Source organism: Trachinotus anak, unplaced genomic scaffold (genome assembly GCF_046630095.1).
Source record: "Trachinotus anak isolate AG129_WGS33_773 ecotype Australia unplaced genomic scaffold, CSIRO_AGI_Tana_v1 ptg000008l, whole genome shotgun sequence".
Taxonomy (NCBI): Eukaryota; Metazoa; Chordata; class Actinopteri; order Carangiformes; family Carangidae; genus Trachinotus; species Trachinotus anak.
Window position 1 is genome coordinate 26,748,709 of NW_027273859.1, and position 18,049 is coordinate 26,766,757.

At 40.9% G+C, this 18,049-nt stretch overlaps 1 protein-coding gene across 2 annotated transcripts in view; it reads right to left on the reverse strand.

Annotated features, from left to right (window-relative positions):
• The window catches only part of adamts3 (ADAM metallopeptidase with thrombospondin type 1 motif, 3), a 157,316-nt gene that overhangs the window by 74,222 nt on the left and 65,045 nt on the right, over window positions 1–18,049 (reverse strand). For both annotated transcript variants that reach the window (XM_071483902.1, XM_071483901.1), the window contains 3 exons: window positions 15,105–15,298; window positions 3,046–3,129; window positions 246–402 (listed from right to left, as the gene is read on the reverse strand). In XM_071483902.1, coding sequence (XP_071340003.1) covers window positions 246–402; window positions 3,046–3,129; window positions 15,105–15,298 — 435 coding nt within the window. The remainder of the gene's footprint in view (window positions 1–245; window positions 403–3,045; window positions 3,130–15,104; window positions 15,299–18,049) is intronic.

Consider the following 18,049-nt stretch of genomic DNA (forward strand, 5'->3'; position numbering starts at 1 on the left):
GTGTTATCCCTTAAAATGAATCGAGGGCAGTCTGAGCCTCCCACGACTTTTCAGAATAAACCAAAGTTTCAGTCCCGAAGAACAAGTAACAAATCTTGCGAGACAGGATGCTTTGGCTGCTGTGTATTATGATGGATAATCTCTTGTAACTATATTCAGATTAGCATTACTGGGCAGGTCAAAATGCTGCAGGCAACAGCACACACTCATTTGAATCATGACGGTGTGTCCTCAGGGGGCCTTACCCTGCATCCCCGTGGGGCCGAAGCCTTGTCGAGTCAGGAAAATTGCATGGTCGTGGTGTTCGGCATGATCAGGGTCACCTTTCTGCTGCACAAATGCCCAGCGGCACACGTTCTCCAGGCTCCGTGATGGGTTTCCTCTTTCAATGAGGCTGATGGACTGACAGGCAAGAGGGAGAGAGAGAGAAAAGCTTACCAATGAAGCTGGGCTGTGTAAATGAACACATTAGTATTCTGTCAGAAGTCTGAGATTGTACGGGTTGTTAATCCTGACTGGTATGAGTAGTATTCATTGTAGACACAGATTTAACATGAGGCGTCTGAGGGGGATAATAAGCGAAGAGCAACGCTGAATTTCCTCTACACCATCTACAAAGCAAACATACATCACAGTTTGTTGTTTACACTGCATATTACCTGCATTGTGTGAGCGTGCAAGCCTGCATTTTTACAGTGTGTGTGTGAAAGAGAGCGAGAGTGGCTGACCCCTGCAATCTGCATACATTTTCTTCCCTATTTAGCATCTCTGCTCCATTATTAATGTCTGTCACCAGTACGCTCTGCCAGGCTGGAATACCCATTCCTCTGAAGCAATTAGAAGCTTGTTTCAGCAGCATGACAACAGAAAGCATCACCAACAAAACTGCAGCGTATTTGGACTGAATGCTGTGTTTGTAATTGGTATTATTTTGATTTTGCACATGGAGGTCAGCAGATTATTAATAGCAGGCATGAAACAATTGGAGAGCTTTTGAAATAAATTACAAATGAGATTGAGAATTGAGAATAGATGACTTGTCGCTCTGTAGAGGTGTTGGTATTCCTGGATGATTTTGCTCTTTAACTCAACTGAGGCAGAAACGCTGAAACAACTTTCTTTTTCTCTTTGTTTGCTGTTGCAGCCAAAGACGACGGCTGATTCATCACCTCTGGGTCAGAGCCCTTGTTTCCCCACAGCAAACACAATAAATTGTTAGGTACAGACTTTCAGTATAGTGGAGGAAAAGGGTGAAAGGGGGCATCTGAGCTGCCACGATACACCAACACATCCAACACGTTACCCATAAATGTTCTGTTGTATTCATGCCATTGCTTTGCCAGAGCTTCTAGAACATTTTGGCCAATGTTTAGGGAGATTTGTGCCAATAAGAGTCCGGCAAGTAGGCAGAAAAATATTCAGGTCAACATTGAATGGCAAAATATATTAAATGTCACCAATTGTTGTGGATAATTTCACAAAATGTGGAGTTATTGTGGATCTTCATTGGTAAAATATGAATTAATTAATCGGTCAACTGAGACCTGGAAGTTCATCTGTTCTTTACTACATGTAAAAGTTGCTAGAAACAATAATTGTAATTGTAAATGGTTTTATAAATGCCGGGCCAAAAGAGAACCAGGACAATGTTTGTTTGTTAACCTTTTAAATGGGTAGTTTGTGTCTGACAACAGGAGGATTAACTAAATGTCTCATATTCACTGGTTACAGCTTTAATATGCAAAGATGCTGATTTCCTCTGTTTTATTTCACTGTCATTTAAATATCTTTGAGACACAACGAGCAATCTGAACATGTCACAGTCAGTTTCGATTTGTTGATAGCAGCAGCGCTATCATAGCGTTAGCTGACATCATTTTGTCAGATCAAGCAAATATCAACAAGCATCTTTGATCCATGGTTTTTTGATGGTTATAGAGATTCACTGTTTGATGTTGCTCTTTTGTGTGAATTTCAGATGTTAAATTTGTTTTTCTGTGACAAGTTTAATGCTAACCATGATGCTATCTCTCTGGGGCTAATACCGTACTAATGCAGTCTTCTGTTTACTGTTGGGCTAACTCTTAATGATGTGTATGTTATGGTTTTGAATTGTATGTTTTGTTTGTTGCACTTTTTGTTCTCTTTCTGTTCCCCCTCCCTTTTTTCTGTTTTTCCCTGCAGAGCTTGTGTGTGGCAGGGGCGTGGTGCAGCACTGGCAGCCTGACCCACCTGCAGCCCATTAGTCATTAAGCCAGTTTAAAACACCCGGTTCATCACCCACTCTGTGCCAGATTATTCCATGCTCTCTCCCTGCATGCTGTTCCCCGGCTACCCAGTCTCCAGGTTCTCCGTCGCTCTGTTTCTCCTGCCAGCCAGCCTCCTGCCTCCTTTTGCCTGCTTTGTTTTGGACTGTTTTTGCTCGTATTATTAAAGAAGTCTTCAGTTCCCGTTCTCCTGTCTCTGTACGTCTCTGCTCCGGGGTCCTAACCTTATAGGGAACCTAACAGTGTATTTTCCTTTTACGTTATTCTTGAAGACTATATATTTACGATACTAATTAATGTGTTGTCCTTCTTAAAGGGATTGTTCTTCTTCCCCTGCTGATATTTAGCTGCCACACCGTATGACTCTATGTATGTGTTCACTAGATTAGTTACTGAGTTGTTCTTACTACGCTGATGATATTGTTCCTCCACAGGAGATGATTTGTTTCTTCCAGCTTTTTCCATAACATGCTGCATTTTTTGATTTGAATGAATGAATGAATGGTTGAAATAGATTCACAGATTAATCAATAATGAAAATAATCAGGAGCTGCAGTCCTCTCATGAAGACTGCTTTCCTGCTGAGTGACAGTTCACTTCAGTGTGATGTGATCAAACACTGTGGAGGAGCATTTTTCTGTCCCTCAGCTGCACAACAGTCATCTCCCACTCACTGAAGAATTGTACTCTGGGGTGAAAACACTCTTCTGTTTGAGTTTCTATCATTTTCTGTAATTTTCGGCAGATCAACACAGATAGAGAAACTGTGAAACCTCACCTTGGCGTATCCAAGCATGATCATCCTCACCAGAACCACATTGATGTGGACGCCCAGCGACTCGTCGTGGTAAATCTCGTTCACCTGTGAAGCAGGAGGAAGAAGAAGGGTTATAAAGTGATAAAACTAGAGAAAATCTATCTATTGTCCATTGTTAAAATTTTGTGTTGTCATTATGAATTATAATAGTTAATTTAAGATTGCTATTATGGATCTCCTGTGCAAAAGTTTGATTTACCTGTAGATATTACACTAGATCTTAGTTAGTTAGTTACATCAGTTATATTGTGAAGTGTGAGGGTTTGAAAATCAGACATGTTGGAAAAACATACAAAAGTTGAAATACTAGTTAAAATAAACAGTCTGCAATAGTATGGTCCATGGGTTGCTGGGGAGATACCCACTCACACAGTTGGATAGAGAATAATAATAATCATTATCATAATCACAATCATAATCATAATCTTAATGTTAATCATAATAACAATCATAATCATAATATCATACTGGGGGAGGCTGATGCAAGGTAAAGTAACTCAGTTGCATCACTGTGGGTCTTGCAGGTTAAGCAGATACAGGTTCGTAGTTGCTTTTTCTTCTGGCTCACACAACAGTGTAACATCATTCACTGGTTCAAACCAATGTAGAATTTCACAGATTAAACTCTAAAACCATCTGTCGTGTGACAACCAAAATTACAGGCAGATATTTGTAATTTTGGCACAAGGATTTTGGCATCTGCAATCTTTGTAGGGGCAAATGGTAGTTGGGTATCACATGTTATTTTCATTTTAATGTAAGAAAGTGAACATAATGAAATGAATGAATATGTTAATGCAACCACAGAAGCCAAAAGTTATTTGTAAACTTGATGCCTTTTTGAAGAATGTCTTTCTTTGTTTCAGTAACATTGGTTGTGCTTTAACCATGTGGGCGCCTGTTTTGTTCTTAGAGCTTGTTCTATATTGTGCACTTGTAGTCTTAAGTCACATAAATAAAAACAAAGGAAAAAGATTTCAGTGAGAAGATTTCTAATAGCTCACCCAAATAGCATTTCTTTTATGGCATTTCCGTCACTGACACATTACACCCCCTATCTTGTTAATTCTGGGTTTCTACTTTCCACTCAGGGTGAGAGAAACAAATCACAAAGCACTCTTTGCAAATCACTCCTGAATGACTGTAACTACAGACCTGTGCAACCACTATTTTGAGGCATTCTGAGAGCCAGTGAATACAGGAAGGTGGACCATCTTATCATCATGTTCTGACATGGTTGCCATTCCAGAAGAATTTTAAATAGAAGTCTAAATCAGCATGTGGTGCCTGCAGTGCACTCAGATGTTTTCAGGAAAAAGCAGCTTTTGATTTGATATGCACAGCTATGCCTATGTGAAAACTAGGCTGTTTATGACAAATGCAACATATCGTGGATACAAGATAGTTGGATTTGCTTTATGGGATTGGTTCAACTTTATTTAACGCATTAAGTGGAGAGATAATTGTGCCTTTACAATGAGGAGAGACCCTGGAGAAAAAAAACAGATGCATTAAGCTACAGAGAAAGTAAGAGAGAGCATGAGATTGAGGCTTTTTGGTATTCAGCCCATCTCAGCTCCCTGCAGCCTGGAAAGTAACATAAAGAGACCTGGGAGTCGGTGAGCTCAGCCAGCAAAGGACCCTCCACAGGTAGCCTGACTAATGTTTTCCATTGGCTCAAATCTGAGGGAAAAGGTGAAGTGAGCTGCCTTTCAACCACACAAACTCCAGCTGTGACTCTTTCTTTAGCAGTCGTCATGCTGTTTAACACCCCCTTCTGTCAACACTATTACCTGCCACAGCCATGTTGCACTACAACCACGAATGTGAGTGAGTGAGTGAGTGAGTGAGTGAGTGAGTGAGTGTGCAAAGTTACACCATTGGTCAATTGGCTGAGTGTTGGACTTTTCACATCAGTCACTGCTCTTTCAAAATGATTTGGTGTGAACATTTTCTATGACATCATCAGGGGGCGTTTACAGCTGATCCCGTCTCAAGCCTCACAGCTGCGTTACGTAATCTAAAGATTCAGTGTCTCACCTATTTTTCACGTGTGATGCGTGCATGCCCCATTTTGATCTGCTCCCATTTGCCCTGTTAAGGTTACTCCATTACACATTAATAAAAACTCAAGATTTGCTGTTATTGCTTCAAAATAAAAGTCCTGTAGCGTTTCAGGGGACATAAACTTTTATTTCTTCTGATTTCCGATTGCTGGCTCAATAATGTGGCCGGTCTGACGATGGAACAATCTATAGTGCGAACAATACAATCAGAGATGGACTGGGACTGTCAGCCCTTGTTCTCCTGTGACATTAGCCTATTGATTTTTATGCTGACAGTTTGAGCTATTGCAGTTTGAGATTATTCTCTATTAAATATTGACGTTTTGGCACAGCTGGCCCAGTGGCGCTGTCCAAGGTACTGAAAGGGGAATTCAATTGTGGCATCTCAAATCAGCATAATCTTTTTCTTAAATGCACTGATGGATTTGCTCTTTAAATTACTCAATGTGCCTTTTCAACTATCCAGCTGAAGACGCTGATGCTTGCTAAATGCATATGCTCACATCAGCAGAATAAAATTGAGCAGCGTCAGGTTGTTATTTCATTCAAAGAGCTGCCATAACTGTCTTATCTCTGTCCTCTCCTGCTTAGTTAAAGGAAGAGTTGAATATTTTTGGGAATTACTAGCATGTAACAAATGATCTTTTTACATTTCTGTCTGAGTATAGATTAAACAAATGAGATGCAATGTATTGATGAGTGAAATTTAGAGTTACTGTTGCTTTTGAACTTTGGACACAGCCAGGCCAGCTGTTCCTCCTTGCTGCCGGTCTTTATGTTAAGCTCAGCCTCCCAGCTCCAGATCCATAATCAATGAATAATAACTGAAAGTGGTATTGATCTCATCTAATTCTTGGAAGCAAAGCATATAAGCTTATTTACCAAAACACAAATGATTCCAACTCTACACCTTTGTTTGGAGTCGTGATTCATCGAATGTTATACATTATATTATATCATAGTATATTATGTTTGATTAGATTAGATTAGATTAGATTAGATTAGATTAGATTAGATTAGATTAGATTATAACCCTGTTATGGCAGGGCTGACATATAGAGACAAACAAACATTCACACTCACATTCACATCTACTGGCAATATAGAGTTGCCAATTAACCTAACTCGCATCTTTGGATTGTGGGAAGAACCTGGAGAAAATTCTGACATGCAAGGGAGAACATGCTAACTCCACTTTCATAATATATCATATTATATTATGTAGAAATGTCATGTTATCACATGACAGCTGGAGACAAGGACAACATGCATGTTATTGACAGCTGACCTTTAAAAGGCCCAGTGTGATGTGTGTGGTCACCCATCACTCTGTCTTTAGCGCGGCTGTTTTGCCACTAACTGATTGACTGTACAGTAAGCACCAATCGAATCAGTAAACAGATCAACATCTTGTCCAGATCTCTGACACTATGTATGAGAAGACCTCATTAGCAACCAGGAGCTTTTGGACTGGAGCGACAGGCTGCGTCACGCTGGGTCTCATTTTCTTTGGGCCACTGATTCCTCACTGAGTTTATTCGCCTCATTGCACAATATGTCAGTGTTCTCCACACAGGGTGGAGGAGAGGGAAAAAAATTCCTGTAGCATAATATCACATGCTAAATTGTCCTCAGAGCAGTGTTTTCACCTCAAATGTTTGGATGCTGCAGCACTGGAGGAGCGGTGAAGCAAACTCCAAACTGCTGTATTACTCCAGGTCACTACTTTGGACTCTATGAAGCAACAATCTGGCTGGACATGACCCAAGCCGCAAATGATTGATGTTTCATTTAGAAAAAAAGACAGATAAACGCTGCTCTTCCTGAACTGGCGGAGCAGCTCTGCTCTCCTGGCAGTGGCTTCCTTCAGGGCGAGCTAAAATTACACCATATGTTATCTGTCTCTCACACACACTCTTAAGGTTGGTCGTAACTTCTTAACAGATTCCTCCGTACATTTACAGTAGGACTTCCTCTTACTGTATGTGTTCATCCTCAGAGTTCATTTATCCAGCTCATGATCCCCCAGCCTATAGCTCAAAATGGCCACAACACATAACTGGCGAGGGAAGCGGGGAATTGATGGGGTTACCGATCAATACCACTAACTTGATTGTTTGGCCGGCTGTCTGTCTCAAAACTGACTTTCCTGTGTGTAATCATTTCAAGAACATTGTAGATTGTTGCCCTCTCAAGTGCTGGGTTCATGTTGGAACTTTTCTATTAAAACCTGATAGTTAATGAAGTGTATGGATTTGATGCTCACTGATGCACATACAGCAGGATTTCCCTTACATAGTGCCATCTGTGCAGTAACATATGATACATCTGTGTTTCGTCGCAGCTCAGCGTCGAGGTTTGTCACTTGTTGTATTTTCTGCTGATGAGATGCACAAGAGTCACATGGAAATGAGAAGCTGTGGACAAAGTAACACTGAGTGTGTATATGTGATGCAGTGTCACTGTGTGAAGTCAGTCAGCCCTGATGAATCTGAACTTGACGGTTGAACCCTGAACGTGGTGAAACTGATGAAAACAGCAGCTGATGAATGAGACACGACTTCAGGAGGGTTGAGAGGACGACAGAAAGTGAGGATGACAATTCAACCTGAAAGACTTTCAATTAAAAGTTCTGTTCTGAAAATAGAGCATAGTTCATATTCATGTACTGTATGATGTGCCAAAAGTAGATGGACACTCCCCTCCACATGCTTTTGGCTTTTTGGGTTTTGTCTGAATTTTCATTTACTTCCTCTAGAGGAAAAGAAGATTTCACCAATATCCATTTATATTTAAAAAAAAACAGTTAAGGATATATTCCTGTTTCAACATGACAATGCCACCACGTACAAAATGGGATAAATAAAGAAATGGTCTGCACAGAGCCTTGACCTCAACCTCATCCAGCACCTGAACTGCACAGCTGACTGTGAGCCAGATCTTATCACCCAACATTAGTATTGGACCTCACTAATGCTCCTGTGGCTGAATGGGAGCAAATCCCCAAATCCAGGTTCCAACATCTTGTGGAAAGCCTGAAACCAGAAGAGTGGAGGCTGATAGAGCAGCAGATTAACACCAAAGGCTTTGGAATGAGATTTTCTACGATTCACATGTGGGTGCAATGTTCAGGTGTCCACATACTTTTGGCTATACGTGTGAAAGAACATATTTGCATATTCTGTAGTAGTTTACCTACTATCATTATTTTTAAGCATGCAAGATTTTCTCCTACATTTCTACAAGATGGTACAACCCAACACAACTGTCGACACAATAAACTCTCCCTTTGTGATGCTTGTAATGTTTTATTTATGATGGTATCGGCCTTGTTAGTTGTGTTGTTGTATTCGGCTTATAGATGACACAACATTACAACACACCTTTGATGTAATACAGCTTAAAACACTTCTCTAATTGCAAGTGTGCACATAGTAAAATGGTAACAGAATATTTACATGTACATGTTGCTGCAGTACCTAAATGTCACCAACAGAGGTCCATAAAAGTCATGAATTACTTAATGCCCCATGAGGAACACTCATTAGGAAGCAGTGTGGAACCTCTGCCCTCCAGCCTGACTTGATGTCATGAGTGAGTGCTGCTGATTTCTTTTTAGTGGCTGTGGTCCAGTGCAGTTTGGTTTGGATACTGTCAGAGAAACTCAGATGATCATCCAGTCAGAAAGCCTCACACTCTTCACTGCCTCTGATATCTTGACAGCTGACGTGCTAATGTTAGCTTAGAGGCGCCATTTCTGGTTGCGCAGGACATAACTTTTCATTGGGAGTTTTTTATGGCCACTGAGGCAGCGTGTAATAGCCTCTGTCCGACACTTTCATGACAGATGTGAAGCAAATATGAGGCAGTTATTGATCTCTGTGAAGCTGAGAGGAAAAACCGATGCTACCAGGGGAAGCAATTTCATTACAACGTGTGTCTTTTTATGTGTGCTCCAAAGACTGAAACAGATCCACCATCAGCCACAGTATTCTGTTTAAGTACTACTGGGAACAAAGATCCAAAAATGCATGTTGATGCGAAACCTTGAAGGCACAAAATCCCCCCGACTCCAACACAGACTGGTGAAAATAGCCTGCAAAATTGATGAGCCATAAAATGCAAGAAAAAAAAAAAACCAGAAGCAACATATTCTGAAATGTTTGATCTCATACAACTAACTTTGCATAATTTGTGAACATCACAGAAATGAAGCATGCATTTAACTAAATTAGGTTGCAGGGCACAGTTGAATGTACAAGGCAGCCATGCATGTGATGTGAGAGAGAGAGATGCAGCCTGACAAAAACAGCAACAAATCAAACAGAAGAGAAAAAGCACAGGGGACAGTTCCTGTGATGGATGCTCAGATAAGCTTTTTTTTTTTTATTTATTTTTTTATGGAGATAAATTGTCCTGAAAAAGCAAAGCAGTCCGGCTTTCTCTCTCTGACAGCGGTGATGAGGATGAACACCTGAGCCACACTCACTAATGGAGGTTCATTAACGACGAAGGGTGTGACAGTAAAATAAGGGACTTAATTCTTCTGTTGTTAACTGAAGCAGGTTGGGGACTGAGTTACAGTGGCTCTGAGAGCTCAACGCACTTAAGAAAACACATGCAAACAGACAAAAGACAAACAAATTCAGAAAACAACTTCATCAGTTTGGCAAATACTCACAACACAGTGGAAGCGCTTCAAGGCAACATTAAAGAGTGATGAACTTGCTGTTCACTGATTTGTGACTTTTGCAGTTGGAGGCACTGAACAACAAGTGTGCATGGGTGCCGTATGGTACATGTTTTATAATACATCCCTGCAAGTGCGTCCTTTTTTATAGTTATTTATTCCCATAGTGACAGGTAGTCAGGCCGCGGGAGAGAGGACGGCATGCAGCTGCGATTAGCACTCTACCAGAGGAGCCACGGGGACGACCCCTCATCACATTCTTGTTGTCTGCTGAAAACACTTGTGTTGTGTTGTGAAGATTTGCAGCAAGTGCTGTCAAATTGATGAAGATGTTTTCTGGATTTGTGTTTTGTCTGGTTGCATGTGTTTTCTTCAGCTGCAGTGTGTTGAGCTCTCAGGGCCACCATACTAAGTGTACAGCTGGAGCAGTAATAAATATATGAATATTATGTGTGTGTGTGTGTGTGTGTGTGTGTGTACCTGTACTTGCTACATAGTAAGGACCAAAAAAAGCATTTTACTAACAGAATGAGGACATTTTGGGAAAGTGAGGACATTTTGGCCGGTCCTCACTTTTTGAGCCACCTTAAAATCACATTTTGATGGTTAAGACTTGGTTTTAGAGTTATGGTTAGAATTAGGTTTAGGTTAAGGTTAAGGTTAGAGTCAGGGTCAGGGTCAGGGTCAGGGTCAGGGTCAGGGTTAGGCACTCAGTTGTGATGGTTAAGGTTAGGGTAAGGGGCTAGGAAAATTAAATTGTTGATCATTACTGACATTAGTGTCACTATTGATGATAAACACGCGTGCACACAGACACAAACAAACACACAAACACACACACACACAAGCTCACAATGTTCCAATCAGCTGCAGATCTCTGGAGGATGGTGAGAATAGAGGATGTGTGGAGCGGGAGAAATCAAAGAGAACGAAACAGGAGGAAAGGAAAAGAGGAGATGAGAGGAGAAGATGACTAAAGAGAAAAACAAAAAGATGGGTGAAGAGGGACCAGGAGAAAGAAGAGAGGAAAGGATAAACTGGAAAGAGGAGAGATGGACAGATGGGAAAATGAAGGAGAAATAAAAATGTTGGATAAAGAAGAGAGAAGGCATGGACAGAAGGGAAGAAGATAGGTGAGGAGAGGATAGGGAGAAAAAGAAAAAGGAAGAAGAAGAGATGAGAAAAGAGACCAGAGATAAAAAAAAGGGATAATAGAAGGGTAGAAGGGTAGAGGAGAGGAGAGAGGAAAAAGGACGGAAGGGGAGAAGAGAAGTATAAAAGGCTGGAGTCTATAGCAGCAACATTTCTGCTATAGAGTCTTTACTGAATGTTGGATGAGAACTGTGTATTTCCATGGAATTAAGGGGAGAGACACAGGGACTGACATTCACCTAAGACCCTCAGCCGGTCCCAGATTGTGGATTTGAGATATACTGTATGAATATATGTCCAGAAATAGAGCCGAGGGAAAGAATGTTGCACGGTCAATTTGGAGAAATTATAATTGAATCTGTCTTTAAACCTTGGAAGCCCATTTATGGCAGGAAGGGTATAGATGAAAGGTAATGAATGACCTAAATATAATGTCAAAATTAAAATGTTCAATTTACCAAGTCATAATTATGAGATACCAAATTAAAAGCATTAAATAATAAGTTGAAGTTTTGACTTATGATGTAAGGTATGAAGTCAAAATTATCAGTGAATACATCAGTGTAAAACTTACAAAAATTATTCAGACACTGAATCAAAATCAAATTAGATTAGATTAATTATAAGACTTTAAATTAAAACGATGGGATACTAAGCCAACATTTGTTAAAATGTTAAAGTTATGAGATGAAAATGTCAACATACTACATTGTGAGAATTACAAGAATTATGAGATACTGGGCCAAATGTATAATGTAATCAGCCACAAATAGAAATAGAAATTATGACATATTAGATAGTAAGTCAAAAATAACTAAGTTTATTTATTTATCTTATTTTGACTAACATCATCATATTAATTTACCAAGAGTAGTTTGATAAAATAATCTAAACTCTTGGCCTTTTTTGGCAGAAATGAGCCTCCATAATAAATAATAAACACATGTTACTTGTTGTATGATAATTAAATATTAACAATTGGTCTTGTTTTTCAGGTCATTTTAGATAATTTATTTATTTTTCCCAGGCAGACTCTCTAACCCAAACCCAGACTCCAGGAAACACATGAGTGACAGGCCGTGATTGGCTGCCATCGACACACAAATAGCACAAATCCTCTCAGTCGTTCCAGCTTGCAGCTTTTGCCCAGAAAGTCTCCATCCACTCAGCAGATCTCATCTGAATAGCGGTGACAGCCAGGCAGGGTCCAGTACTGTAATTGTTCTTAATTCGATCATTTCAGCTTTTAACTAAACTGCTTTCATTTCCAGAGCACAACAGACACAATATGGGACCATTATGTTCAATAAAAACAGGGCTTCTGAGGGTTGCAAGTGTATAAAGGCAGCGACGGCAACAGGGGCAATTCTGTGTTTTCATAAATACAGACAAAAGGTAGAGGACTGCGGAGAAAGAGTGTAAACAAAATTATGTAATCAATGCTTCTGAACAAATGCATTTGAAAGGATTATCTTTAGCAGCGCTGGTTGAAAAGGATTTATAAAGTATTTCTGGGACAATTCCTTCACAGGAAATGCATGGCAAGTCATTGGGAATGCAGCCAGTTCTCTGCATTCAGCAGATAGCAACTAAAACTGTGATACAATCGATATCACCCTGATGCATCAATGGCGGCACAGCCCTGCTCCCGGCTGGCTCACATATCCCCTGCTGCTACATGTAAGTGTCATCTGATACGAAAGCCTAACCTGCTTTAACCTGTGATTAACTGTGCGTCTTTGATTTCTCGCTGCCAAACTGCTGTCATGTTTGAAGTCTGCTTCGTCGCCACCAGTGTACAAAAAAAACAACAACGGCTATCAGACTCTGAGGGTTTGTCCCATTTCAGGAGCTGCATCCTCCAGAGGCTGCATTTGAAGACAGTCTGTGTCACAGCTGACCTGTTTCGAAGGCTCCTTCAGATGAGGCTAAGGCATGCAGCCTTCTGTTCCTGGGCATGACGACTCCAACAGGTGGATCCTTTGTGTCCCATTCATTCATTCATTCATTCAAACAACACTGACAGAGAACCTGAGGATCACACTTTTAAATACAAGTATTTGGTTTCAGCTCAGTTCAACAGCTAATGGTACAACTGTTAAAAACCAAGGGCCTTAAAACCTCCAGTGTTTTGTGAAAAGAAAGTTACTTGTTGTCAAGGTTGCAAAGCAACAGGTGCCGCACTTTGTGACGCAACGATGAGGGCAGGCACAGCTGCTGACACAGAGTTTCAGTTCATACTTTGCAGTCTACAGCAGCTTTGAAGGGCCAAACTTCGTAGACTGACGGATGCGGCTTCTGAACTAGGACACAGCTGGTGTGCAAAATGTGGTATACGATCATCTTCTACCCGTCCCCTCGGGGGGGCTTTGCTCATCAGCTGACTTGTTGCTGAGGAACAGAAGAAGCCTCTCTCTCCACAGAAAACAGTGGGGAGAAAATAAGAGGAACACCTCGCCACATAGACAACAAACAGTGGCACATATGGTCAATTTCTTCTGCCACTCATGAGGCTTCTCTGCGGCACCTGATGAGTGAACACCGCTATTCTAATCTGACTCTCATTTGGTTCTCAAACACCAGTGAAAAGCATCTTGATTAAATGACGCCTCTGAGGAGCAACTACACCCAAAACAGATGTACACACACATTAGGATGATGCTGGAGATTTTTGGAGCCCCTTTGTGTTTGAACAGAGGTAATCATTTCTACAGAGGGTGCTGTTGGCGTGGTCTCCACTGATGGCTCACACTTATCAATAGCTGTGAACACTCTGACATATGAGCCGATATAACAGTGAACCAAAGCACAGGAATCACTGGATGGGCTCATACATTCAGATCACGCTGAGTTACAAACAGTGTGTGATTGTTAATGATGATTAGAGGGTAGTGTAACCTCCTCTGTATTATCTCTGGCCCTGGGAAACACAAGTGCTCACTAATGCTGACTCACCTCTCAAAACTGAGACCTGAAAACTTCAGTTCAGTTGCTGCAAACTTCTCTCCTGCCTCTTTCACACCTTCACGTTACCATGGACAAACTCATTGTGTTGGTGATGTGGTAGACAAACAGACGCAGGGCAACACAGGCGTCTATTTGTACTTCCCTCTCTACCTCAGTGAATTGAAGTAACAGTCGCTCTCCTTGTTCAGCCCTGATCTCTATCAGTTCCAGAATAAATACCTGGCTTTTTTAGCTGCTAGATGTCCCCCTTCCCTCACCAGTTCGTCACTGACCTTGTCTGCTTGTTGTTGGGCGCAGGGCAGGAAGCAATTAGTGTTTATCAGAGCTTATTTTCTTAAAACAGCTACCTTCTGCTGCTGCAGACAAGGTGGATGAATGTGCTGCAAAACCACAACTATAAGGTGAGCTGTTTTTTGTGGTTGTCAGTATGAGTGACCCATTTCACAATATACATCATGATTTGAACCCTTGTTAATATGAAACTTTCTGCTTTGTAGAACCCTGATATAAGATCTAGGGAGGAAAACAGGAACCTAATTACACAATTTTTCATTTTGTATGGACAAAATCTAGCTGGATACACACACTTTTTTCATAACAAACGTCCTATGTAAGTATCAGTGTCAAATATCCCACTGTGCGAATTAAAATGTCCATCCCTGTAAAAAGGAAAAGGTTCAGGATTTTTAAAAGCTTTCTTTATACCAAAGCTCTACACTGAAAGAGTTATCGGTCACTGTAATTATTCCTCTTCCCCACACTTGCTGTGAGGTGATCCCTTTGTAGTGCAACTCTACTGCAACAGATGCACTGAATCCACAGTCCTCATGTACCTTCATACTATGGCTCAGTCATAATATGAAGCTTTATCAGTGAGCACATTCAAACAGTTTTCTTTGGGCTGGGAGCAAAGGGACGGTTTATAGAAAGTGTTTTGTCTGGGAAACACACCTACATGCAAATACAAGGTCACATCCTTCATCCCCACATAACTTTCATACAGCATGTGAACATACAGCTGACATGTAAGGATTGTTATTAAGATACAATCCACGTGGCAACAAAGATCAGTCCACAAACACAAACCAGAGCTGTGAGTACACTGTGCAGCATTAAGTCTAGTGACAAAAGAAAAAGTGACTCACGATATTCATCAGAGTGAGCAGGTAGTTCTGCACGTGCTCTTTGCCATGAAATCGAACCACCGAGTCGTCAACTCCCAGCAGGATCTCAATGTTGTAGTCGTCCTCCCCGGCATCTCGGCGCCGACGGCGGCGGACAGTGTCGTTGACCTGCCGGGCCACAGAGTCCAGAGTCCCGGGTACATCCAGCTCTGGTTCTGTTCAGGGATGGGGGGGGGGGGGGGTATACAGGTAACATGGATGTGTAAAACAGGAATTCATAAGAGCTGCAAAATGTAGCTTTTTTATGTTTTTATTTTAGTCTTAAAATAAAAATAAAATGTTTTAGTCCTGTTGGATATGGATCACGTCACAATCCATGTAATCACATGAAAAATGTTTTTATCTACAACAGCTGCTTCAGGGCTTTTATGTTGAAATGCTCACTGAGTAAATTCATATCTTGATCCAATATTACATTAAAATATTAATTTATTGTTTTACTCATTTATCAAGCAAACAGGTCAGGTCCATTCTCTGGTTCCAGCTTCTCAAACAGGTGAGTTTGCTGTGCTTCTCTGTAATATATCATTGTAATTTGAATACACACAGATTAAATTATAATAAAAATAATAGTTTGTTGTGGCTAAACTAAACTAACATTTTGCATTTGAGATTTCATCAGTTGGCTGTGTAACACTTGTTGGTTTACGAATAGTTTTATTTTGTCTGTGAAATTAAAGTTTGAAATTGTCAATTTATTGTATTATTTTTTATATAAGCTAATTCCCTCTGGAAACACTCAACACTTCACACACCATTTAAACCATGAACTTAATCAAAAATTGTCAGTATTACATTTATGAATGGATTTTTTCACTCAGCCAGAATTGCTCAAAAACCAATCATACAGTAATTTACAATTCTGTCTTTCACTCTGTGTGCATTCACATCTGTCCCCTGAAGCCAGTCAGTGATGCAGAGTGAGTTTCCATTAATGTGCAGACAACTTTACCACACACAGCTAATGAGTCATACTGTTGCTCGCTGCCAGACGTTAATGAAGCCTCAGAGCCGCTGGCTTTGTCAGGTCAACGCTCAGAAAACCGTACAGACTCTTGGGCTTGTGAAAGCTGCTGGAAGCCTCCGTTAAGGCCTGAAATCTCTTCAGCGTGCGAGGACAACTGCTCTGTGACACTGTAGTAGAGGCAGCTCAAACACTGATCAACTGCTATCAGGTCATTCTAACCACATTTCCATTTCTTTCCAACAGAAGCCAATGTGATTTGCTGCCAGTAACAGGACTATAAGACAAACAAGCTACAGTTATTTTAAGGCATTTTTTCACAATTCATAGATGATCCTCTGCGGTTATACAACAGGGAAATCAGATGTGACTTCAAAGCAAGCTTCTGTCTCCACTTGATATGAAAATGAAGTGAATTATCTGACTTGACAGTGTTTGGTCCCCTGTGCTCTCCCTGGTACTGAATCAGACCATGAAATTACTAATACTTCCCTTTTTGATGGAACGGCCCACCAGTTCTTGATGCCCCCCTAATACTGCTTAGCTTCACACTCTGAAGGCCGAGGCTGTCTCTGTCAAGCCTCTCAAGGAGCAGTGCTGATATGAAATCCTTCATCTGGTGCCCTCAGTAATCCTGACGAAGGCAAAAGACTCCTACTCCGAGACCTGATCGCATGGCCACAAACATCCCTTACTTTATGCTTTGCTGCTTTACAGTACCTGGAGATTAAATTTTCCACTATAACGACTGAGAAAAAATCCCTGGAGTATCAGCAGCTTGGTTGGTCATAAACCCAGCCAGCAGGAGAGTTGCAGGTTCAAACTCCCGCTGGGAAAATCCTGGCGAGGATGTGAATGAATCATCAGGGTGTCTTTGAGTGAGTCTGTTTTGCTTTGTTAGAGCTGCTGGCCAACAGTAAGGCTGTGATCATGGCTGCAGTTTGTTTTATTTGGTCTCAGCCACAATGGAAAATTCTACTTTTTTTGGTTAGTTTTGTGTAAGGGGGAATTTATAATCTCTTTGACAAAAACTCAGATTGAAATGAAGCATGAGAGCCATTGATATTATTTAAAACAGAGTTTTCAAGCAGAGATTGTTCACACGATCATTCACACCTTTTACTGTGCCCTACAGTTCCACTCTGTAACTTCATTAACCAACAAATCTTCTCTGTCACTCATCACAGAGCTTTAGGTAAACACACTAAATTAATTACCAGAGCACAGAAAAAGCAACTAAACAAATGTTGATCACAGGCTTTTAGCCTTGCATCATTAGAACTCTTCTCTGTGAAAACAATATTAGGTTGACACGATGTGTCATTTATCTACAGGCTAAAATGTTAGCTTACTAATGCACAAAGTGGTTTCTATTTTGTATTATAGATTGGTGCAAATATTGCCCATAGCTTTTCAGAATAAATTACACTGCAGACCCCCTGGCTGTGTGTGTGATCGACTCCCGGGGCTCCTTTTACATTTATTTATGTCCAGCACGTTTTCAATCTGATCCTTTAAATTGAATATTAACTAGAGGTAAGGGAGGTGCATCTTCCATTTGGTAATGTCCATAAACCTGCCTGCAAGACAGCACTGGCCTTGAACTAAGAAAATTGGGTTCATGTAGGTTCACGCAGCCCATTTGCAAACAAACCAGGGTTGGTAAACAAAGGTCACATGGACTCAAAAGCAGCTTGTGTATTAAAGACGTTTTGGTAAGCCGTCATCCTGCCGTGGCAGAGAAATTGGCAGCGGGTTGAGTCAAAACAAATCTCGTTCCAGTGCTTTTAGCTAAACCTGAAGGACGTGTCTGCGCTCTACAGCAGAATAAACTGTCTCTGCTCTTCAGCCCTATATCACACTTCACATGAAGAACCCATTCAACCTCGTGCAGTGATATCAAACCTCGCTGCAGAACTCTTAGCGGAAGATAAAGTTATAT